We start from the raw sequence: 25,680 nt of genomic DNA on the forward strand, positions 1-25,680 counted from the left end.
TATTTCTACCGCGTAAATATTTATTCATTTGACTCGCCATCACACCAGTTTTGATTATTCTGTCGTCCATTTTTGTTTTATGGAGGAGAAAATTGCAGAATAACAAGCTGGTATCAGAGATCTGTGTGTAGGCTTTGTAAATCTGGAAAAGGCATATGGCAAGGTGCCAATGTCTATATTTGAGTAGTAAGTCAACAGTTAGAATTGAAAGAGATAGAGGAGGAGGATTTAATGTTAAATCAGGTGTGAGACAATGATGTGCATTATTCCCTCATGGTTGCTCTTGAAGTAAAAGTTTCCTTTCTGGTTCGAACCCCGATAGGTTACACTCCACTGGAATGGAATGTTCCCTGGACATCGTATAAATCACTGTATACATATACTGTATAAATTACTCTAAAAACGTAGGCTTGTAAGTGAGGAAGGAAACTTTTGAGGCCGCCTTTAGATTGTGATGATTTGGGCCTGCGCACCCCTTTGTGATAGTCGTGTTTACGTCCTCCACCCTTACTACATGACCCTATTCTATACATTTTCTCAGTATTCTACAAACATGAAAGGCAGCATGATAAAATATAGTATTACAGAGATCAAAAAATGTCACAGAAAACTAATAAAAATTTTCAAAAATATCATATTACCCACGAATCACAAATTAAAAAAATAATAGTAATAAAATAACTAAGGCAATAAAAATATCTCGCTTATAAGTGCCGAAACATTCGGAGCTAGGTGAATGTGCCATCTCCAGCAAATATTGGATCCGTTGGTAGAAGACAGAGGTCCTCCGCAAAAGCTGCTTTCTTCGAATGATTCTACAAAGAGTAACTGGCGTGAAACCTCACTTCATTGTCCGGTCTGATTAGAAAGAATGGCCGAAGTTATGCTTCATACATCCTGCCATAGTCAATATTTTTTTAATAACTTTTGTTTTCAAAATTTCGTTGGGTTCTGATGTGTTATTTTCGTGTAGCTCAATCGTAATATGCACATGCTCGATACATGCATACAAAACATGCTATCACTACTTTGAAAGAAGTCGACGGGGTGTGAGGAATAAATAGCCATTTCGCCCACCTTAATAAGAAGTAGGACCTCCTTCCGCTGCGATGACTGCAGCAATCCTACCGGACATACTTTCCTCAAGAGTACGATAGTGATCAATGGGAGTTTGGACCATTCTTCCTGTAGCCATGTAATGAGGTCCTGGACTGTTGTAGGGTGGACATCCAGTGACCTCACGTCGCTGCAGTTCATCCCACAGGTATTCAATCGGGTTGAGATCATTAAAGTTGAGATTTGTGAAGGCCAGTCAAGTGTGGTGACGTTCATGTCCACAAACCACGCAGTTATAGCAGTAGACTTACGACAGGGTGCATTGTCTTCCTGAAATAGATAATGGTCAGTTGCGTAGAAATCCAGTAGGAAATCCAGTGCAGAATGTTCATATACTCCACGAAGTTCAATGTTCGTGCCACCACAAACAGAGATCCCAAGCCAAACTAGGAAAAAACGGACTATACCATCGCACCGCCTCCTCCGAATTTCATTAGTGTGGTAGCACTCTGATAAGAGACGTTCTCCGGGCATCCGCCATATCCACACCAGACCACTGTTCGGTAGAGAGTGTAGCGCACAATTTTCCAAGCTTCCACATCACACTGCACAACCTCTTTGCAGCAGGCACTGATGATGACGCTGAATGTTGGTTGGAATAATGTGGAGCTTTGCATATTGCTGTCCTATCATGGAAACACGTTGTGAGCTTCGGTTCTAAATGTTTTTATGCAGATTCGTCTTCCAGTCGATGCCTGTAACTCCGCATTCAACGTGTTTGCCTATTAATGACGGGTTTTACATATTATTTTTCGCAGCATCCTACGGTCATAGTCGGTGAGTGTGTTGAATTGTGCACTGCAGATAGCACTTGCAGTTGAATCCCTGACCGCAATTTGTTAACAATTTGCTGAAAAAACAGGCCTGCAACATGCAATCCTATACTATCCTAACACAATGCCTACTTTAAACTCTATCAGCTCTTTTAGCAGCCGATTTACCCGGACAATCTTTTTTATTAATGTGGATTATTCTTCCCAATCTCCAGTCATTAGGAATTTCTCCAGATTTATGACCAGGTTGAATGATAATGTTTTACTATTTCTCCTTTATATTTCCATAACTCTATCAGTATTTCATCTTTACCCAGAACGTCATATGTTTTCATTTGTCTTATCCCAGCATCTATTTTCACTTTTAATATTTTTGAACTTTTCTTCTTCACGGTCCCTTCACTGTTGCCAAATTTTCTCATAATTTTTAGTGTCATCTTTTGCTATCTATAGGTTTGTGTATTTTTGAAAATCGTTTCTTTGTAATTTTAATTTTCAACTGCTTGTCGTTTTCTAGCAATTTAGGTGAGCTCTGAGTAGTAAATTCTAAACTTTTTCTTGAACTGTAGGAGGGTGTTGGTTAGTGCTGCAAGCGCTTGCAAGAGGGGGAGGGAATTATTGATGCTAATTCTGATGAAAAACGGCCATAGAAGTATTTATAGAAGATTGCAGTTGCGGAGACCGACCTCATGTGGGAAAGTGAGTGGAGTGTGTTAGTGAGAGAAGGTTCGTCAATCTATCTATCTGCTCTGTTCTGTATAGATATAGTATTTTCATGAAGCTCTTAGAGGCACCAATTCAGATATGAAAGCAGTATTCAATGGTCCCGAGGATTTGTCATTTGTAAATGGCTAAGAGCTGTTCATGTTTAAAGTAAATATGAACGAGCGAAAAAAAAGTATAATTTTTAGAGGCAGAGCAGTCAAATGGTGAATCATATCTTGAATAGAGATTTTAGTATTGTCAAGGATGAGACTGGAAGATTCGAGTTCTTTTTTGTAGGAAATAATGCAGAGCTGTGTTTTGCTGGCAGTGAAGTTGATAATGTTATCCACTCCCCATTGATGAATGCTTTGAAGATCGGAATTTAACGCAGTAGAGGTTAGATAATCTGGAGGGTGCGGTGATTTATGCTTTGCAGGCTTATATAGAAGAAAGATGGTGGACGAAAGAAGGAAAGATATTTCTGGTACTCCAGAATCAGATAGAGGATCATGAGCCATCCATCATCACTCGAAGTGAGCGTCGTACCAGAAAGCTGGCTACGCAATTGCAGAAATCAGGGAACGGACTGAATGACGGGAGTTTTCCTAATAGGCCTTTATGCCAAACTCGGTCAAAAATTCTTGATATCCCCAAAGAGATATCAAAAACAACCACTTGAGATTCGTCAAACCTTTCCATGGTGTTTGTCCAGAGATGGATGACGTAGGTTAGTAGATCCACTGTTGGTTGTCAGTGACGAAATCCACACTGTCGGTCATTTATTAAATGAATCTTCAAGGTAGTGTAAGAGTTGGCTGTTGATGGTTCTTTCCAAAACTTGACAAAGACCTGAAATGAGAGAAATTGGATGGTAGGTCACCCGTCTTAGGAATAGGTTGTATTCAGGCTAGTGTCCAGACTGCAGGATAGAACACGGTAGAATAAGAAAGTGTAAATAGGTGGCTTACAGTGGAAGTCAGTTCTGGGGCACAGAACTTTAAAAGAATTGAGGGGATGCCATCAGGGAAGACAAGAGATTTTTTGGTATCAAATTTGAGCAAACCTTTTCTGATCTCTTTCTGGAGAAAGGTCAAATGTGGAATTGAGTGTTAAGTATCTGGAACAGTGGGGAGAGGGGACATTTATAATGATCAGCTATGCAAGAATTGGAGGAGAAGTAGTAAACCAGGTGGTTGGCTTTTTCTGTGGGTGATGATGGAGCGGTGTGATCTGGGCGTAATAATGATGGAAGTAGTGTTGGCCAGAAGTTACGGCCAATAGATTTAGCTAGAGTCCAGAAGGCATAGCTGCCGCTTGGGCAGAATGCAAGTTTTCTGCTTTTATCTATCTTAAAATCAGTTTTCCATGTGGTGGTAATTTTCGTGCAGCTCTTCCGTGATTTGGTGTAGGCTGTATAGGAAGATGGAGTTTAGGGTGCAAGCCACTTTGTGATATTCCTGACTCTTCTTTTGTACAGCCTTGGCACACCTGTGGGAGAACCAAGGCTTAAAGAGAGGACAAGAATTTAGGGAATAAATGGGATTAAATGTTTCCATGCCAATGAGAACTATTTCCGTTATTCGTTTTGCACGTAGGTTTGGTTCGGGTGACCCGAAACAGTAATCTGACCAAGGGAATGAGGAGTAGAAGCTGCGAACATCGTCCCTCCTGGCTCTCTTATTAAGCCATATTACGCGCTCGGATGCGAATGTTTGTGTGTTGCTCCATGGAAAGAAATCTGCACCACATTGTGGTCTGAGATGCCTAGAAGGCAGACAGCATTCACAGAGTACTTGGAGGAGTCACTGGTGAGGAAGAGATTCAAGGTGTCTGAGGAGTGGTTGGGATTGTCTGGTGTTCTGGTGGGCATGTAGACAATTTGAGTGAGATGATTTGTGATTGTAAGTCTCGGCCTCTCTACCTGCTTGATCTGTGCAGCTGGAAGTGGACAGCTACGTGGTGTTGTGGACATTGAAGTCTCCGAGGAAGATGACTTCGCTGTCTAGAGAGGGATTGAAGGAAGTGAATATTTAAGGAAAGGTGATTCAAGTTTTGAGGGTGATTGTTGGCATTAGGAGAGCAGTAGGGACAGCATATGAATTCGGTAGAATGGGACAGGATGATGTTTAGCTGAAAGAGGTCAAAACTGGGAGATTCCACTCTCTGGCATGGTACATCAGAGGAAACATATTCGCAGATCCCATCTCGAAGGCGACATGAGTTAAACAGTGTGCAGTTGGGGAAGCAGAGATGTTGGGATGAGGAAGGGCAGTTTTGCAGACTGAAGCTGGATGTGAACGTCATTTGTGAAATGAATCTGGAAGATTTTCTAAATTTCTTCTTGGCCACATGGATCCCACACGTTCCCTACCCAATATTTGGGATCAGGTTTTTCTAGTTTTCGCTGGTTGTTTATAAAATTTGATATTCTCACCAGCATCCCTTGCTTATAATTGAGTGTCCGTGCTTTGTCTCCACTCTGCGTTTCTCTTCCAGTTCTTTTCATAATTGCTACATTTTTGCGCGCTGTGCATAGGTCAGATCTGGTCGGGAACGTACACGTGATGGCTTTCCGATTTGCTGTTCAAGGCTGATTTGAACAGCTGGCGTTGTTTGCAGTAGACATGTTGGATTAGAAACTTTGATTGTGGATTGCTTCGAAGTTATTTTCGATTGTGTCAATTTTCCGCGAGAAGATTTCGTCAAGCATGATAAGGCGTTCCATGTACTTGCCGAAGTTTAGGAATTGTTTACAGTTGGGGAACAGAAAAATGGTGACTGAGGTTGCTTAGGAGTTTCAGGGCCAATTCATCTATTTTGGCACAACTGGAGTGAGTCCATTGGCAACAAAAATCGCAAAGTAAGCTCTCTTGCTTTTCCGTAATCTGCGACAGCGAGAATTGAATAGGAATACGGTACCAAACATAATTTTATTTTTTTAATTCATGAGGTTATGTACACATTTTCATGAGAGAAATGAGTAAAAATGTACCTGAATAAATCAATTTCTATTTCACATATTTTCAGATCTATGAGCCAACATCTAACAGCTCTTAGATTTAGACCTAACACAGAGGTATTATTTATAATTATTTTATTTAATTTTACAAGTAACAAAGATATATTTTCGGTAAAGAAAAGGGAATAGTTCTGTACATAGTTCATGTGCTTCGTTGCATTCATGGCATCTCTTGCTTTAAAACAGTCAACACAATAATTGAACATTGGAGGCCATCAAAACTATTCATCTTGAGTTATTCTGAACGTCATAAGAATCGAAGGCAACACAGCAGGGGTCGTACATCGTGATGTATTCTCTCACACACAACGTAATAAGCGTCGGAGGCGATAGAACACTGGTTCTTCTTGTTTCTGGCTATCCTGATGTAGCCTTTTTCTCCCCAATTTTTGCCCCAACTGTAGAAAGGATAAAGCCAATTGTTTAATTCGCCAAAGTACAATTCAAAATAGTTTCGCTTTTATTTTAATCAAATAAATACAAAATAGTAATATATATATATATATATATATATATATATATATATATATATATATATATATATATATATATATATATATATATATATATATATATATATATATATATATATACAGGGTGTTCGGGATAAATTTGACAGTTTCGTAAGGAAAAAGAAAATCTTCTTTGTATCTATTAAATTTAATGAATTGACAAAAAAACATTACAGGCAGAGTTAATTACAATACTATCAACAAGATTTACTCAAAATAACCACCATTAGCATCGATCACAGCTTCAATTCTGCTTCGGAACCTCGAACAAGCTGATGCTACAGTCTCCCTGGGAAGGGCCGCAAAAACTGTTTTAATTTTATCCATTAACTAAGCTTTTGTATTACTGGAAGTGCGATTGGTGTCTTTTTCAACTGCGCCCCATACAAAATAATCCATGGGGTTAAGGTCTGGGGAGTTTGGAGGCCAAACATTTGGACTGGTGAAGTCGTAGAAATTTTCAGACAACCATTTTTGACTTTTCCCAGAGGTGTGGCAAGGGGCCGAATCCTGCTGCCATACATACGGCCTACCATTGGCTACCCTTGTTATCCAGGGCTTGACTACAGTTAGCAACTCCACGAACAAAGCCCGAATTCCAATGCCAGGGTTCTTCAACACCTGTTCCTGCAGATTTGCGAGGAATTCTGCTGTACGAACGCAATCAGATCGTCTGCTAGGGATCTTTCTTCTTGCTACATCCTCGTAGTCACCATTGCAAGTCTCTAGTTCATGCCTGATTGTTTTTACTGTATTCAGGGAGCATTGGGCAGCAGTCGTAATATCCTTATTTTGATGGCGGGCACGAATCATCATGATACAAGTTATTCTCTTCCATGATTCAGGTGGGTTCCAGCTATCCATCCTTTCTGACATCTTGTATATGAATGAAGAAGGGTCCAAACTTTTAAATGAAGAGAAGTGTGTGTTAATACATGTAACTTACGGAAAAATATAATTAATTATAAATATGTCAAATTTATCCCGAACACCCTGTATATATATATATATATATATATATATATATATATATATATATATATATATATATATATATATATATATATATATATATATATATATATATAGTATATTAAAAAAATTGAAGCCACAATAAACGAAAATGCAAGTGCATAGTTAGACGTCAGTCTAACACAAGACACTACAACAAAGTAGATTAACATTCTGCACATTCCACGGGCATCTCGTGAACGATGAATCATTGGCTTGAATCGCTCTTGCTTAAAAGTTACCAAACTTTTCCTAGCCCACAACTTCAAATTTGATAGTCCACTAACAAAATGAAATCTCAAATATCAGGATTCATGTTCAAATATGCATAAACGCCTACGATTTTCCAAGTCGTGGGCGATTCAGTGCACCAATCACTTTAAAACTTACCTATTCTTCACAATCCAGTACTCCTTTCCATTCTTTTCACCATATCCAACAATGAGAACTGCATGATACACATCGGTTTCAACCTTTTTAGGTGGCATATAAATCCCTTGCCTGAAACAGACAAATATATTTTCATCGCTTAATTTTTATTTTTCCTGAAATTACGAAAATTGTAAGTTCATCTACTCTACGCCCACAGATGCGAGACAAGATTCTCCTTCTTCTCCGAATGTCAGAAGAAGGAGATTCCATTCCGATAATAGGGTAATCAATCCGTATTATGGGATCAGTGTTTTACAAGCCGGAAAATTAACTTCTATTTTATGAATATTGTAGTTTAAAAAGTGGTAAGTATTTTGTTTGTACAACAGTTGGAAAATTTTACGTATAAAGTATGTGATTTCGTGTGTGGGTGACCAATTCTTACATGGTCTTATTCCTTTCTCCCCTTCAACATGAATTGACTCTTCTTGGCACCGAGCCAACTGCGGTTCTCGTATCTGTGGTCGGGCAGTAAGCATAATCAAACTGCAATTGTGGTCATGAAAATTTTCGGAGGTGATTTTTATCAACTCACCTATAATTAAGGAAGTCTTTGGAATTAATTTCAATTCCTGCTGAAATGGGACCTCTTGTGGTCACTTCACGTTTCAAGGCTTCCTCCAAAGTTTCATAACCAGTTGGAACAATCTCAGCATATTCAATGCATTTGGCTGCAACTTTATTTCTGTCGAAGATACATTGGCCAGCCTACAAAAAATAAAGAAAAAATATTATATCTCCTGGTTGGTATCTCCATTTTATTGTAGTGGGAAGCTTGCGTGTACCAGTGACCCTCGGATCTACGCCTGTGAAAAAGTACCTATCAGTAGGGCATTATCGTCTAATCAAAGGAGAAGTGCTAGATTACGAAAGATAACCTGGTTCTCCTGGTTGGAGTTTAGCAAGCATCTGGTAACCTGTTCTTGTAAAACTATACAAGAACTCAGAAACATGGAAAGGACAAAGAAGCGGCAAAACAACAGCAAAAATATGAGCGAATGATTTGGAATAATGGATATGATATCGCTACTGGGAATGTCAGGAGCTAAACTAGGAATGAAACAAAACCAATCAAACTATTAAGAGGAAAATATTAATAGAGTTATAATAACGAAAACTAAGAATAAAAATGATAAATATAGCAGAGAAAGTAAAACAAATATTAAAGGGAATTACAGAAATGGAAAATTATGTGATATACATTATCTACCAATAATTGTCTGGAGACTAGCAATTTACAATTAATGCCAGCAGGTAAACCGTAATGTCGGGTATGTCCATCTCTGGCTTTGATAACCTCCTACACCTTTTGAGGGAGGATTTCCACCAATGCGCAACAGACATCAGATGGAATTTGTCTCCATTCCTCCATCAAAGTAGCACTATGTTCAGCGACAGATTGAGCACGTGCTTCTCTGGACCTCAATCACCGCTCTAATTCGTCCCACAGGTGTTCGATGGGGTTGAGGTCAGCATTCTGCACAAGCCAATGGTCGTTTAGTACCCATCTCTTCATGCCATTCCATAACAGCTACAGCTTTGTGGAATGGAGCCTTTTAACACAGATCTGTTCCATAGAAACTGCACAGTGTAGGCCGTATCTGATTTTCCAGAATATTAAGGTATTGAGCTGCCTTCATGGAACTACAGACAATGACCAGTGATCCAACTGCAAACCAAAGATTCTGTTGATATTTTTGTATATCTTAAGTTTGTAGTCCTTGGGAAAAACTGTATGGAAATAGAATAAACAGGATTTCTTGTTGGTTCGTCAGGTTTGGTGCTGAATGATATATAGATGTCTACCAGCAGTTTACCATACCAGTTTACCAGTCTTCAACGAATACAACAACTGTTCGTGAACTTCTTGAACTCCATCTGTTCAAGAAGATTATGAAATACTCCTGAAATATCTGCTTTTGTATGTCACAAATAATGCGTTATAGTTTTACGTGTTGTCTAGATATACAAATAGAAGCTAAATATATTAATTTGTCAAAACAGATTCACTTATTAGACACTCACCTTTCCAGTGTACGTATTTGGGTAGGACCTCTTAGTGTAGATACCGCACCTTTTCATGTACTCAAAAGCTGATTCCATTCTACCTCCTTCTTTATCTAGAAAGCCAAAATAATTTGCTTATTTTTTATAACCAAAAATAAAAATTTATATTTTAAATTTTAAAAAGGCACTTTATTTCTATCATAAAAATTTACGTTTATTCTTCCCAAATTCTTATCGATTTTACCATCGAATGGCACACAGTCCAGTATATTCTGTACACTGAAAGACTTCAGCCTTTTATTTTGCTCCTCAGGTAGAGATCCTTCTAAGGCTCCCACCGCAGAAAATGCCCAACAAGTTCGGTGTTTTCCCTTAATAAAAAAGAACAACAGACATTCAGTTATATTATTTTGGGTTATCCGACTTAGTAATTATTGCAATGATACCTCAGATTCAAAAGACAGAATAAAGAATCTATTAATGTACCTGATTTTTCACACCAGTGACTCTACCATGGCGTCTCCAATCCATATCATCAGGATTATCAGTACTGGCACTAAAACTACATCCATACGTGATTCTCTTACGATTTGATTTATCTAAGTCCTTTTTTCTTTGGCTTTGTCTGATGAAATCTATGGGTGGCTGTAAATGAGTATAATATGAAGTGGTTTAGCTGAAACTGAAGCACACACACACACACACACACACACACACACACACACACACACACACACACACACACACACACACACACACACACACACACACACACACACACACACACACACACACTACCATCCATTTTACATTTCATAACTAAAATTCTAAAATTCTTTCCCATTTAAAAAAACATCTATAAATATGATAATAGATGATACACTCATCAAGCAAAACATTCGGGCCATCTACCCAATAGCATGTTGCGACTCATTTAGCCAATCACCTTTTGTTCTGTCTCTGCATTGACTCCACTAGACCACAGACGGTATCATCAAGTATTCTGGGCCAACTACAGACGAATTTCCCAGCGGGCAGTGAGCGATCCTACAAATATTCGATGGGATTCAAATAAGTGGTATTCGACTGCACAATGCTGTCCTTATGACAAGGGGTGCTGTCTTGCTAGAAGTCCATATCCATCTGGCCATATTGTCACCATGTAGGACAATACCTCTCATACATAATCCCTAGTTAGGAAGGGATTAACAGTCAAGGTATGTTCGTTGGGAATCGGAAGATTCAGGGATGGCATGCCGCTACCACTGCTTTCTGGACAAAAGTGCAATGTGGTTGGCCTAAAACATGCAAAGTTGTCATAATGTTTTGGTTCATGGGTGCATTAAATATCGGTAAGTAGAAAATGTTTTATTTTTTGTTCCTCTATGGATTTCAGTTTCCTTACATCAATCTATGCCTTCCTTTCTCTCTGTTATCGTATCATTCTCCTATTATCAGAAAGAACCACATGCTCTTGACTTATTTTCCTGTTGGTTCGACCAAGTGTAATCAAATTACTTAAATATTCAATCCTTTTGGAACGTTTAATGAATGCATGTGTAGCATTACAACTTCGTTTCTTGCATTCTTCTGGAAAAGATTCCAAAACATTTGCCCATAAGAATAATCCTCACAAAAACATGAAAGCTTTGTAATTCTGAATCGATTGTTTCCAAACTCGATCCATCTTTTTCTTTAATAACCGTTCATATTATAATTTCTTCCACAGGGGTTCTGTTGATAACTTGATCTACAGTTTTCATACCCCATACAATATACACTATGTTTCTTCGCACTCCTTGTTTCATAAATCTGAACGTTGAGATATTGAAACTTTCTGTTTCACTAACAGAAAGAACAATTCAATGATGGTGAACCAGATAAGTTTATAACCAATACGACGAAGTTGATGTTTCTTTCCCACTTGATGTCTATTTCATATACTGGACATAAAAAATTAAAAAAAACGCCTCCAGATATTTTAATTCCAATGTTGTAGAGAGTTTACTGCTTCGAAAGACGTCAACGGACACCATACTATGAGGAACAAACAGCCAGGCGCCCACCTTAAAGGATTTAGGACCTCCATTCGCCGCAATGACTACAGCAATCCTACGGAGCATACTTCCAACAAGCATACAATAGCGATCAATGAGAAGTTTGGACTGTTCTTCCTGTACGCATGTCATAAGTTCCCGGACTGTTGTGGGGAGACGTCCCCTAACCCACGCTACACGTCATTATCACACATGTTCAAAGTCGAGATTAGGTCTCTGTGGAGGCCATTCAAGTGTGGTGACGTTTATGTCCACAGTTACAGCACCAACCTTGGACACGGTACATTGTCTTACTAAAAGAGACAGTGGTCAGTTTCTACGGAACTGACCATTGTCTAGAAAATTGGGATACTTCTCGGAGTGCAATGCTTTTGGCACCAATAAAGCCAAACCTGGAAAAACGGGACCATACCATCGCACGTCTTAGAACTTCACAGTTGAGGTTGCGCACTCTTGTAAGAGATGTTCACTAGGCATTCGTACACCCATACTTGTCCATCTGCTCGGTAGAGGGTGTCGCGTGAATCGCCGCTCCATAACACGTCTCCAAGCTTTCACTTCCCACTGCACACGCTGTTTGTACCAATGAAGACGACGATGCATGTTGGTTTGGGTGATGTGGGGGCTTGCATATTGCTGTCCTACCATGGAAACCCATGTTGTGACCCTCGATTCTGAATATTTTTGTACAGATTCGAGTCGATGCCCCGAACTCCGTAGACGTCCAGATCCATCTGGCCACATTGTCACCATGTAGGACAATACCTCTCAAAAATACTTCCTAATTAGGAAGGAATTAACAGTCAAGGTATGTTCATTGGGGGATCGGAAGATTCAGGGATATCCAGAGGAAAAATCTGCATACTAATGGCAGGTTTTAGATATTACCCTTCGTGGCATCCTAAGATCATATTCGGTGAGTGTTGTGGTTCGTCCACTGTGAGTATCACTTGCAGTTGACTCTCCTGCACTTCCATCTCAGTATGGTATCACTGATTGTTGACCTGGGAAGGCCCAATTTTTCAATAACTGAATGGATAGGCCTGCAACATAACATCCTATCACAACGCTTCGTTCAAACCCCGTCAGTTCCCTTCTCGCATCCGTTTCACTCGGACACAGTTGCACTGATTTTGGGAGCATCATATTCCTTCAATTTATACCATCTACAAACAGGTGACTCGTTAGGCATGAGGATATCCGTTTACTTTTTTCCAAGCAGAGTATATACATCAAAGCCATGACTATATTAGTATTTTATGTCCGTTAACTGCGTGAATCCTGTGACCACGTTGTTTGTTTTGCGCTACTCATGCTTCTGATTTGTCCATAAAATTCAACAGGATCCCACTCTAAATATTTTTATATTTTAAACTGAGTATTCAAATCGCGAGTTTTAGGCCATCACTTCATGTCTTATTCGTTATTGTTCCACCAATTAAAATTAAAGAAATCTATAAGAAGTCAACTTACCAGATCGGCGTATTCGTTGAGTTCCATAGTACTCAAGTCTATTCCTAAATATGCCAAGAGGTTATGGCGAATTATAATTTTGACATTTTGTTCAAAGCATTTACGCCTACGTATCTCTTCATTGTCTTCACTCTATACATAGAAAATAGAAATCGTAGTAAATATATGTGACTCTTTTAAATCACAAAAGATTGAATGTGTTTACATAAAATGAGGTCTTACTTCGGTATATAAAAGATATCTTTATGAAATCAGGATGGATAAGGACTTGGAAACTATCGATAAATTGGAAGTGTTGCAATAATACTGAAGCAGATAAGGTAACAATGGCTAAAGGAGGGCAATGGTAGCAAAAGATTCAATACGCAGGCTGGGTAGATGAAACGGATGCGAGTTTTTGGATGTGTGGATTGAGTTTGATGGCAGAAGAGATTTTGTATAAGAGAGACGGCCTGCACTTGAATGGAATTCGCATCAAGAGCTTGGAAAAGTTATTAATTGGGTTTAGACCTAATGCAGAGAGTATTGAAAACTACATCATCGGGGAATGGTATGTAGGTTCATTTATGATATGGAAAGATGACAATGATTGAGCATGGTTATGAATATGGTAAAGGAGTACAAAATTACGCTTTGGATTGAGACGTTTTGAATGTGGCTGTGTACATTAAGAGAAAGTTGCCCAACTGGGCCAAGCACACCCTAGATGTAGGCATACGAAACAAATCAGGAGGTAATTTGTTATATGTCCATACAGAAATACCAGGAGCATCAGAAACAAAGAGGAAGAGTTTGCTGCCTCCTTGGTGAATATGTTTGGCTCTACAATTATTCGCATTAGTAAAAGTTGGCTGTCAGAATCAGATGTTATAACTGGGGTAGAGTGTGAGGGCATATTACTTATTGGAAGGACAAAAACCAATAAAAGAGGATGAGTACTACTTATAATATATGATTGATGTCTAATTTCCGTGGAAACTGATAAAAACAATGATAATGCCCCGTGTAGTAATGAGTTTGATGCTCTTGGTACCGGGTAAAATTTGTCTGGGTGTTGCTACTGACCTGGTGGTTTAGCTACCGGAGACGATGAAGTGCATCGACAGATTAACCTGATATTACTCAGCGAGTAATCATAATGGGTGACTTAAATTATACAAGCAGTGATTAGATGGAAGGGAAACCTCACATTAGAAATGAAGAAGAAGGGTTGGTTAGCTGTTGCGAGACAACTTTTTTCAAGCAGTTCGTGAGAGATGGAACATGGAAGTCAAACAGTTTTAGATTTGATCGAAGGATTTCAGTTAAGAATGTTTTGCCACTGATTGGTGACAGAGATCATTCCGTACTGTCCTGGAGAGTAGCTAACTATATGGATGTTCCAATTCGGACAAGTTACTTATCCGAATTGGAACACATTGAACTACAAGGGTAGAAATTATGACAAAGAAGAAGTAATACTGCGTTTGGTAACGTGTTATCAGGTACTGCATGTGAACAATATCGGCAATGAATGGGAATATTTGAAAAATGCTTAAATGAGGCAGTGTCTGAATGTATCCCTAGAGTTCGAAGAAGAAATGGGGTGAAAATGAAATGAGTGGCCAACCTTATTAAGCAAAAGATCCACACTAAAATGATGATGAGCAAGAAATATCGTGAACAAATAAGAGTAAGTGAAGCGGGAAATATTAAAGGTGTTGTAGGAATAACTACGTTAGGACATGAAAAGAAATTGGTAGTGCAGGCTAAAGGAGTTTATCGCTATGCTGCAACTCATTATCTGAACAATCCCATTAGCTTCTGACCCTTGAGCCAGAAACTGATGGGATTGTTCAGATAATGAGTGCTTGCTTCACTGAGATCTATCAACCAGGTATAACATTTCACAATGCTGCTACTTCATAAGAATGAGGTGAGGTTAAAGAGCTGTTCGGTAACTTGCATATCAATTCATCAAAAGTTCCAAATGGGATATTAGAACATGTGCTAAAGGGACGTTCAGCAAAAATGGCTTTGCCCTTGACATGTTGTATACCTTGAATATCAGCTCAGGAAAGACCCCACAGGAACGAAAAGAATGCATATTAGTTCCAGTGTACAACAGCAAAGCAAAACCTGATGTGTCTAACTACGATCTATCAGTATCTCCGGTGTGGTGGTGGTGAAGATTTCAGAGAAGGTGGTAAGAGCTCGCTCACAGAAATCGGTTTGCAGACTAAGTATGCTTTGCAATGAAGCAACATGAGTTTCCTAATAGGGAAGTCATGTCTTAGCAATTTGCTTATTTTATAATAGTATCACGGCTGATTGGATAAAGTGAATGGATACACTACGATACTCTGTTAGATGTTGGTAAAGCATTTGAGAGAATGCCACATCAACGGAAGTCGCATAAACTGAGGAATGTGGGATTTTAATATAAACTCCCAACTTGAAGGAGTAGGTAATAGGTATAGAAAGTGGTATATGGTGAGTGTAAATCAACCAGATTTCAAAGGTGATTCGTGGTGTTCCTCAGCAATCAGTCCTTTGACCATTGTTGTTCAGTCATTACATGTCGGGTCCTTCCCAATGATACTGGGAAGTTGCACATATATTAGCGGGGTTACGCTACAAGAAACAGATAAGACTTGGTATCGTGAAGTTATGGGAGATAGGAAACTGAAAAAGGGTCACATTGAAAAACTGCAAATACATCTCAGCAGATAATTCCGATGCGAAAACGAACTTTGACATGCAATGATAAAGAAGTCATTTGACCATTTGCAAGACCTTCCTTGATAAGACCACACCTGGATGATTGTCGCAGATGTGGTATCCTGAGTTCAAAAGGAACAAAGATGCCGTGGAATGGGTGCACAACAAGAGATAGTATATGTGGACTGTGGAATGTAGAGACTGTGAGGACAAACTGAGATTGTGTGGACTGCAGAGAGTTAATATCAGGAGAAAGAGGAGTGATGTAATAGAAGTCTGTAGAGGAGATCCATAATCACTTGTTATTATCCTAAACAAATCGTCATTAAAATATACGATAAAGGAGGTTTTATAGACATATTATCTTCAGGTAAATTATTCCATTTGTTAACAGTGAACAACAGATTATCCTATTTTAACTTACATGTTGTGTTGCACCTGATAACGTACTTGCACCTCCCGAGGCAGCATCATAAGATTTTTTAAATCTTTTCTGTAGAGAAAGAAATGATTGTGATTAATTACAGTACTCATTGAACTAGGATAGGTTTTTGGTAATAAATACTTAATGACAATCATAATAATTGTCACTAAGTATTTATGACAATTATTATGATTCTTTTCTTCAATTATTTTTATTTAGAAACTCAATAGGTAGGAATTATACGGGAGCCAAAGATCTAATACGAATACGGTAATGCAAATTATTATCTCACAAACGTGTTATTTTTATTGTTTCATTTACTATAAAATTATATCTAAAACTATTATCATTTCCAAATAATAATTCGCACTGTTATAACGTCATCATTGTTTGGTCATTCAATTTGAATTCACAAACATCGTTTTAGCCATTTGGGCACACTTCGCGTCTTTTGTTCCTGACAATCTAACTGCTCTTCCAACGTTCGTGTAAATTGCACCTGTTGTTGCCATAGATACACGGAAGCACAACATGAAATCACTTTTACTCTCAGTCAACCAAATAAAACTATTTTATTACATAATGAGAGATATAAGTGTCCCTTTATGTGCAACGTTTTTGATTTTATAATGTTTTCTAGTACCGTCTGCAACTCGTAGCATAGTCAGCTTTATAAAATCCCATTGAATTCAAGAATATACTCTGCGTTGTGCAAAGAAATGGGGAGTGAACATGAACATCTTTTACACTGCGAGGTGCGATGGCTGTCAAGAGGGAATGTCTTAAGAAGACTTATTGAAATGAAGGATGAAGTTTTAATATTCTTAGACCAACATCCCCCAACGGCTAGGGATGTAATATTTGAATTCAAAGACAGTTTTCATGATGTCGATTGGTTAATCAAGGTTGCCTACCTTTGTGACATTTTTGATTTTTTGAATAATTTAAATCTGACATTACAAGGTAGTAATGGAACTGTATTTAAAGTTCAAGAGAAGGTGGAAGCTGCAACAAAAAAACTCAATTTGTGGTCCCGTCGTGTGGAAGCAGGGAATTACAAATCTTTTACAGAGTTCCATGTCGGATGGGATTTCAGCTGTTATCAAAGAACATATGCTAGGACTGCAGGCAAGTCTGAAGGAATATTTTCCCCCAATCAACAACAACAAAGCATGGATAAGGAACCCTTTTACAATGAATGCAGAATCTGAGACAGAATTGTCGGATTCATATATTGAATCTATAAATGAAACAGTCGTGTGATATGGCACTCAAGAACATCATCAACACAATACCACTGATGGGTTTTTGGCTGTCTTGCCGTCAGGAGTATCTAGTTTTAGCAGAAAAAGCGATAAAATTTCTATTGCCTTTTGTCACAACCTATAAGTGTGACACATGCTTTTCAACACTGGTTTTTCAAAAAAATAAATATAGAAACGGATTGGAAGTCGAACCGGATTTAAAAGTAACGTTATCATCTTTTCCTCCAAACCTGAAGTTTCTAGTTAACAAACAGCATCACATTTCTCATTAATAAACTACTTGGCTTGAGTTTAATTTCTTTATATTTTTGTAAGTGTAAAGGCTCCTTTATTATAATAATAATCAATGAAAACTCTATGAACATTCAAATCTGTTTCATTTTACTTATTGGCCATTAAAATTTTAGAGGGCCACGAAGATGAAGTATTAAAATAACCGAGCCACGGGAAAAAAAGTTGGGGAAATCTTGCGATAGCACATTAGCTGTGTAGTGGACCACGAAGTTAACAAATCCACTCTTCAACCAACAAGGTGTGGTTTTGAATCTCATGAATGTCTTTTAGGATGCCGTAGATCACTTTCATTAATTGGAATGAAATAATCGCTGTCCTTTTTTTAATGAAGATTTGAAAAGGTTCCTTTTTTTGGTATCTAGATAAAGTTACTGAATTAACACCCTGTCCACCCATGATAATAATACAAATGTGTTATCGGCTAACAGCTTTTCTTGTACACAATTAACATAAAAATCATACATGGGTAATTACTGAGTGATTCTTACCTTGTAACGTTCCCATACGTCATTCATAATATCCTGAAATCCATCGTCAGATGACATTGCCATTAAAACCTGCGAAACAAACATAAGTTAGTAACGTAAAGGTGAACACGCACATTATTAATCTCCATAGTCGTGAATAAATTTCTATAATTATTCTGAGAATGATCAATTAAGAGAACGCACTAAGAGTAGTCGATTATATTCTACCAAGGACTGAGGAACGTAGTGATTATAGTCTGCTCAAACACCGTGTTACGCATAGTTAAACGAATGATAAGAAAAGGGACATTATCATCCATCAGATATATTCGCTTTTTATCTCGGACTATCTTTTTTTATAGATGATAATGTCCCCTTTGTTTGTGATACGATGTGTGGGTGGCATTTAAAAAACTTAACTAGGTGTGCAATGAAGGTATTTAGGGCACACACGCTCTCTCTCTCTCTCTCTCTCTCTCTTAGTCTCTACTAATATTTGAAGGATGTGACAACATCCGACTACCGTAATATTTAATTGGGTAATGCTTTTCACCGTACGATACTTGAAATGTGCACCATCACAATAACATTGCTCAAAAATTTTAATTTATGAAATTTTTGAGCAACGTTATATAAACGGATCATATGAACAGATTGTATACATTTTATTTCGAAATTTATTAGGAATGATGGAGATGTATCACTCCTAATACTTTTTCAAAACTTAGCATCGCCAGCAAACAACTGAATATCAGCTTACAAACCACTCGTGATTTTCAAGTGGTAACACAGTGGTAACTTTCCTCCTCAAAGACAGTTCCTGTATACACCACCATTCGATATCCATTTGAAATTCAGTTTATTATTCAATCAACCAACTGATTTTTCAATCCCATTTGCCGTAACTTATAGACCAACTTACTGTGTAGTAGCTTATCAAATGCATTGGCAAAATCCAGAAGTATCACCGCATATTAATCAGACCTATCCATATATACGTGAAGAAGTTGTTTCCAAAATTATATTTAGTATAAATTATTTCCACTATCTTCATCATCTTTGTTTTCTTCTTCCTCTATGAAAGATAAGTCAATATTCTCGTACACAGTGATATACGGCATGTAACGAAAAACGAAACCGAGTTATCTGGGTAATTCATTGCCTAATCGTGAAGAAGATATCGTAACTCATAACAAGATAAGATACAGAAGAGGAACTTTACCTTCGATGGTGTTCGGCATTTTATTTTTTTTTATGTGAATCTTATCCAAGCAAGATTGTAAGCCGTACTGATAGTGAACGTCCGGTCCGATAATCAGGAAACTTGTCTCGAGATAAAGAAACAAACTAATTTTGAAGAGAATGTGTGAATCCATTGTTTCTCAAAATGTGTTGATCGTGTTCTCCCCAGAGGTAGGAGAAAAGGTTCCACAGGAAGTATAACTTTTTTTTTTTTAAATATTCATTGAATATGTTTTTACTTTTATATTTTTGTCACCGTATTGTCGCAGATGAGTGCGGGTCTATTCTGTAAATGCTCCAAAATTGAAAAAAAAAAAAATAATAATAATATTGAATGCATCACATTCAAGATCACAAGTGGAATCCATCCTAATGGAAAAACTAAGGAAGGATGTAACAACATCCCACATTTCTCAAGTCTATTGACCCTGGAATTCCCTTTATATGATTTCTTTAGATAAAGATTGTCTTCATTTGCTGCATCTACTGTTCTCTGTCTATTTCTGAAAAATAGGCAGAGAATAGTCGATTACATACAGTGTAATTACTCTACCAATGAGATAATTATCCTTGCGATTTCACATTTCAGATATCTTCTCTTCTCCACCATTACAGAACCACATTAGAAAAGAAGCCGAACTGTTTGGTGTTAGTAATGACACCAACTATCATAATTCCAGATAATCTTTATCATTCCCTCAACATCCTGGACCTGTCCTTAACCAGCTCTCCTTCCAGTAGATTTACTGGATTTAGCTTTCTTCTTTGCAAGTCGACCATAACTTTGTCCATATCTTCTTTTCTACAGATCGTCTTTCTCGCAGTTGTTTTAGTCACAAGAGTCACATCCAGCGGCATTTCAATACTACCAACTGGGATGACCTTCGGGACTTTTACACATTGTTTCCATGATCTGATTATTTTATCCTCTCATCTTAGCATCCTCTCTGATTTAATAACGAAAATTATTCTTACCCAGATGAGTGCTTTTAATTCCCACTCAACTCAAAATCCTCCACATTTACCCAAGAACTGTACCAAAGCTGTCCATATAAAACATTCCACATCTTCCCACTGGCTCCAGTCAAAATCTAAAGCCTCTAACTCGACCCATTTCAGCTTGTAACAACTGCAAAAAAAAATTATCAACTAATCCAAAGAAGACTTTGAAAGAGTCAAGTGCACTAATCGTGTCTCCTGTTTTGATGGTAGTTGTGTCTTCTCTCTTCTGGGCACTTGACAAAGCTGTGGGATGCAGCTTCTGTCCTTCCATGTTTCCACTTCTCTCTCTCTCACATGACGATGATACAATGCCAACATCTCCAAATAAAAAAAGAGAACTTCTCGCATCGTTTTTTCCCCTCTAACTCTGACATGACGACCAAGGAAGTGTTCCTCCTGCCATTCCACAAACTATCTACAGTATGCTTTCTCTGGAAAATTTCACCAGAACATCAGAAAAATCCTCGGTATCCTTGATACCAATATGTCTGTTGGCCCTGATGGTATTCCAACGGTTGTACTAAAATCTTTTGCTTCAGAACTCACACTTGTCCTGTATCGTCTCTTCAAGCTGTCCCACAGCCTGGAGGAAAGTTTTTTGTTCATCCTATTCCAACTACTTCACTACTTGGAGACAAACCGGTTACTTAATGATCATCAACACGGATTCGGAAATTCTCATTCCACGGCAGACCTTCTCTACTAGCCTTACCTACCTTTGTTCGTACCTACCTATCTCACCGATCTTATCTTATATTCAAGAAGAACGATCCTCTTTTCCTCACGTTTGATAATATTCCTCTGGGTAACTGTGATCAATTTTCTATTCTTTGATTAACTCTCATATCCTGACATATGCTCATCAGGTCCGTCGCATCTCTAGCCTTTAAAAAAATTGAAATTATTTTTCGTTCCAAATAATACTTTTATCCTGCTCAAACCTGACACTTTATGAAGCTGAAATCCACCGATCTATAGAATACTGTTCCCACATTTGGGACGGTGCTCCTAAGATCTTCCTTACAATTAATGAATTGTAAGGAAGATCTTAAGATCTTCTGCATACAATTAATTCCATCGTAATTAATTGTATGCAGAAGCGAGAAATTCCCTCAACTGGTGATCCCCGAACAGACTCCCTTCAGTTGGTTTCTCATAGATGCTCTTTGCAACATTGTGTCTTTCCTACAGTCTCATCCTGGTCTTCATTTCCTACGCCTCTTCTTTATGGAACAGTTTTCCTCATAAGGTTTTCCCCCAGTGGTTAGAACCTACAGCTCTTCAAAAACACCTCAGCAAATTCCTTTCTTTTTTTTTTTTACCACTTGTCCACATACGACACACTCGATTCATAGGTTTTTGGAATTCTCGTGCATGGGGATGATATTTAAAAAAATTAATTTCATCGTCGTCTGAGACTACTACCATTCTGCTTATTAAGGATCAGAAATAGCTTGGAAAATCTCCAACACCAAATCTTGGAAAATCTCTGAAGAAATCTTGAAAAATGAAGCCACCAAAAAAGTTTTGGTGGTTGCCAGCCAGGCTGGCCGAGTGGTTAGCGTATCCGCTCTCCAGTCAAAGGGCTGCGGGTTCGAATCCCGCCGTGGGCATGAATGTTTGTGATTGTCTGTGGAAATAATAGTGATGATCTGCGGTAGATGGCGTTGGTGTAGTCGCAGTCAGCTGGTGGATTGAGTGATGGAGACAGAGTTGTAGAGCAGGTGCCCTCCCTCGATGAGTCTTTGGACTCCCTTGAAATTACAAATAATAATAATTTTTAATCAGTTATATTCGTATAGTAGGTGGAGCATTCTGTCATCTAATGCTGCTTGTGAAAAGCGAAAATAATATCTCATTTATAATTGAAATATCGGTTTCACAGAGAGAGAGAGAGAGAATGAAGAAGTTAAGGAATGTAAAACCAAGATGTCTTCTAAATTTTAAAAATTGATCAAGTAGTGATTAAGGCTAAGTTAGGTTAAGTAAGGTTACTCACCTGTAGAATTACTATATTCCCTACGTTCGTGCAGAACCTCCGCTTCTGCCTTTATATAAAGAAAGAACGATTATGATAATCATACATGAACGTTGTTGGTTGATGGGAGTTTAGCAGTTTTATCTTTATGAATAGCTAGCTTTCATTATCTTCCATTATCTGATTGTACCAAAAGGGTAAAGGCAATTTATTTATCTCCATAAAAAATTTGATTGCGATATCGGTTGGCATGTTAACAAACCCCAAAAACTATTTCCCGAATTACTGATAATTATTCATCATTTCTCATATCATCTCTTTCCATTGTAAAATGTAGGCAATTAGGCCAAAGAATGTACACTCCCACATATAAGAATTATTGCGAGAGACTTTTAACAAATGCTCTGCTTTCCTACAGAGTAGACAAATTGGTGAAAACATCAATCTGTTGAAATGAGGTATGCACTATGCCTCATTTCAGGGCGAATTAATTTAATTTTCTTCACCCTGCTAATTGCAATTTGTCCCATTTATCGTCTGGGTTTTAAATACGACCGTGGTCGTGTTTATATATATATATATATATATATATACGTCCCAAAGATGTTCGGTGGGTTTGACGGCAGGACTCTGAGCCGGCCAGTCCAACACTTAAACGTTCTTTTTGAGGAAATGAGTCTCGGATCCAGTGCAGAATGGCATGGAAGATTGTCGTGCTGAAACATGCAAGAAAAACAGCCCGGAGTACTTCCACAGTGCTGGAAGCTTGAAGTTATCCAGGAAGCCAACAGACATCGTCGTTTCAAGCAGACCACTAATAGACCAAGCTTATTCTAATTGAAATACCCCAAAAGCATTACTTTGGTGGAGTTTTGGTAATGAGGGTTCGGAACGTTTCCAGCAGGACAAACTTGTCCTTCTGGAAACGCTTGCAGAGTAATCTCCAGATCCAAATAGGCTGATCACACGAAATCATTTTGGAATCTTAATTCGTCGTTCCACAGGACCCTTTTCTAATCATCTACTGTCCAGGATAGTGTGAAAGACATCAGCTTAAACGTCCTTTAGCGTTGATGCGTGACTTGTTTGCAGCAGCTCGACCGTGGTAACCAAAGGCATGCAACTATCTGAAGACAGTTCTAGTGCTGACAGCATTTCTCACAGCATGACGTGAGGAGGATGCTTAAAAACCTTCCGAGACAGAACTCCTCAACGTTCCATCCACGAATGACATAAGCAACGGAAAATTTCGCTACATTGAGAGGAGTAGCAACATCACGGACAGAAAGACTACTGATGTGCCACCCAACTGTCTTCCCACGTTGGAAGTCTGTCATTTCAACTGAATGTGGCATCTTGTCATCGAGTACATTACAAAACATGCAGCACATCACAGCTTTTATTACCACACTTACGCAGACATTCCCTGAATACTTGCATATGGTAGGATCCGAAATTTGCATGCCACTTAAGGTGTCCAAATACTTTTGTCACCATAGTGTATATACACTATGATGACAAAGGATCTTTCCGAGTTCGACAAAGGGATTATTGTGGGTGCCCGTCTGGCTGGAGCCACTATGTTGAAAATAGCAGAGCTGACTGGATTCTCAAAAGGTGAGATCCCCAATATAATCAGGGGAGAAATAATCCCCTTGCTTGTAATCCCCTAAGAGGCGTAACTGTGGTCATCGTCTGAAAAGGCTTGTTAGGGACAAATAGAACTTCCGCTTCCTGTGTAGCAATCGACCGAAGCATTTAAGGGAAAGCAGTTCCTGTCCTCATAGTTCTCATCGAACTATGCGCAGGGAATGTGAACAGGATCGATATTGGCATGCTATTAGAAAAGAACTTGATATTGTCATCATACAGGAATGCGTTAGCAAAGCTAATCTCATGTGGTATTGTCACTTAAATAAAATGCGAGAGGAAAGAATTAGCAAAACAAGTGTTCTCTGCCAGGTTGGCAGGAAAACGACCCAGAGGAGGACCAAGATGTAGGTGGATTGATACGGTAAAAAGTGCCTTAGAAGATAGAAATATAAGAGCTAATAATGTTGAAATGTTGGAAGATGACAGGCTAATCTGGAGGAAATCGTTGATAGAACGTTTGCAATGATATACAGGAATTTAATAATAATAATGATGATGATGATGATGATGATGAAATGGTTCAATACTGTCATTCCTCCAGAAAAATACATAAATGGGTAAGAGAATACACACTATTAGACAATAAATCACTCAGGTTATAGAATTTACCGTCCGACTGTTACATATTTATTAAAAAACATCTACATGTATCCAAAGAAATAAGAAACATTCTCTGTTTAACTTCTGTTTTTTTGAATCGAAGTAACCAGTCACCAACTTTATTCATCTCCTTCAAAATAACAGTACTGTACTCTTTGTCCACTTCTTCTACTCTTGCATGCAGCAGGCATCAGATTGTGTAAATATCAGAGCTGTCCAGCCTTTAGAATATATTTTTCACATATTGCCACGCTAGTGATGACTTTGATTTTTATTCTAAGTAATATAATGCACTGCATTGAACGAAGTGAACGGACACCCTCTGGTCCCAGTCGCATCACGCCTTGTAACAAGTGAAATGGTTGTAGGACCATCCCAAATTGGACAATGGGAGTCAGCTGCAAGTGCTATCCATGGACGAACCACGCTTACCGAAAGTGATGTAAAGTGTTCTGAAAGACAATATGTAAAAACATCCCTTCGCCGGCCTACATGGTACAGCGGAGTTTCGATCATTGACCGGAACACGAATTTGCACAAAAATATTCAGAACTGAGACTCATAACATTGTTTACCATGGTAGTACCCCAATATGCAATCCCCTCATTACAGAACCAACATGAGTCGTCTTCAGTTCTGCAAAAAGCATTTACATTGGCAAGTGGGAAGCATGGAAAGCTGTTATGGAGGGACCAAACACTCGATACTGATTACCAACTAGATGTACAGACGTGGATGTAGTGCAAGTCCTACGTCTTATTAAGGTGGGCGCCATGATTGTTTGTTTCTCACAATATCATGTCCAGTGACTTTTTCCAAGCACTGTATATTATATTTTATGACGTTTTGGCGTAACATCTTGTAGATTACCGTCTTTATGCAACATGGAGCCAAGTCCTTAAATTCATATCGTTCCTTGTTGGCACCCAGAGTTTATTCTTGTGCTCATT

General features: G+C 38.4%; 1 protein-coding gene across 2 annotated transcripts; it reads right to left on the bottom strand.

The window, feature by feature from the left end:
* Positions 1–5,505: 5,505 nt before the first annotated feature.
* Positions 5,506–22,559, bottom strand: LOC150093266 (cathepsin K-like). 2 transcript variants are annotated; one of them, XM_090413440.1, is made up of 10 exons: positions 22,499–22,559; positions 18,277–18,345; positions 16,230–16,298; positions 13,106–13,237; positions 10,062–10,220; positions 9,820–9,946; positions 9,594–9,688; positions 8,104–8,276; positions 7,527–7,637; positions 5,506–6,011 (listed from the first exon to the last, which is right to left on the bottom strand). In XM_090413440.1, exons 2-10 carry the CDS (start codon positions 18,337–18,339, stop codon positions 5,861–5,863), a joined length of 1,080 nt encoding a protein of 359 aa, XP_090269566.1. In that variant the 5' UTR covers positions 18,340–18,345; positions 22,499–22,559; the 3' UTR covers positions 5,506–5,860. The 2 variants fall into 2 exon arrangements, with proteins under 2 accessions (XP_090269566.1, XP_090269565.1); XM_090413439.1 differs by lacking the exon at positions 22,499–22,559 and having other exon boundaries at positions 18,277–18,405.
* Between the last annotated feature and the right edge of the window lie 3,121 nt (positions 22,560–25,680).

The sequence above is a fragment of the Typopeltis vanoorti genome, chromosome 24, assembly GCF_054136105.1.
Source record: "Typopeltis vanoorti isolate ZY-2024b chromosome 24, IOZ_Tvanoo_1.0, whole genome shotgun sequence".
NCBI classification, from domain to species: Eukaryota; Metazoa; Arthropoda; class Arachnida; order Uropygi; family Thelyphonidae; genus Typopeltis; species Typopeltis vanoorti.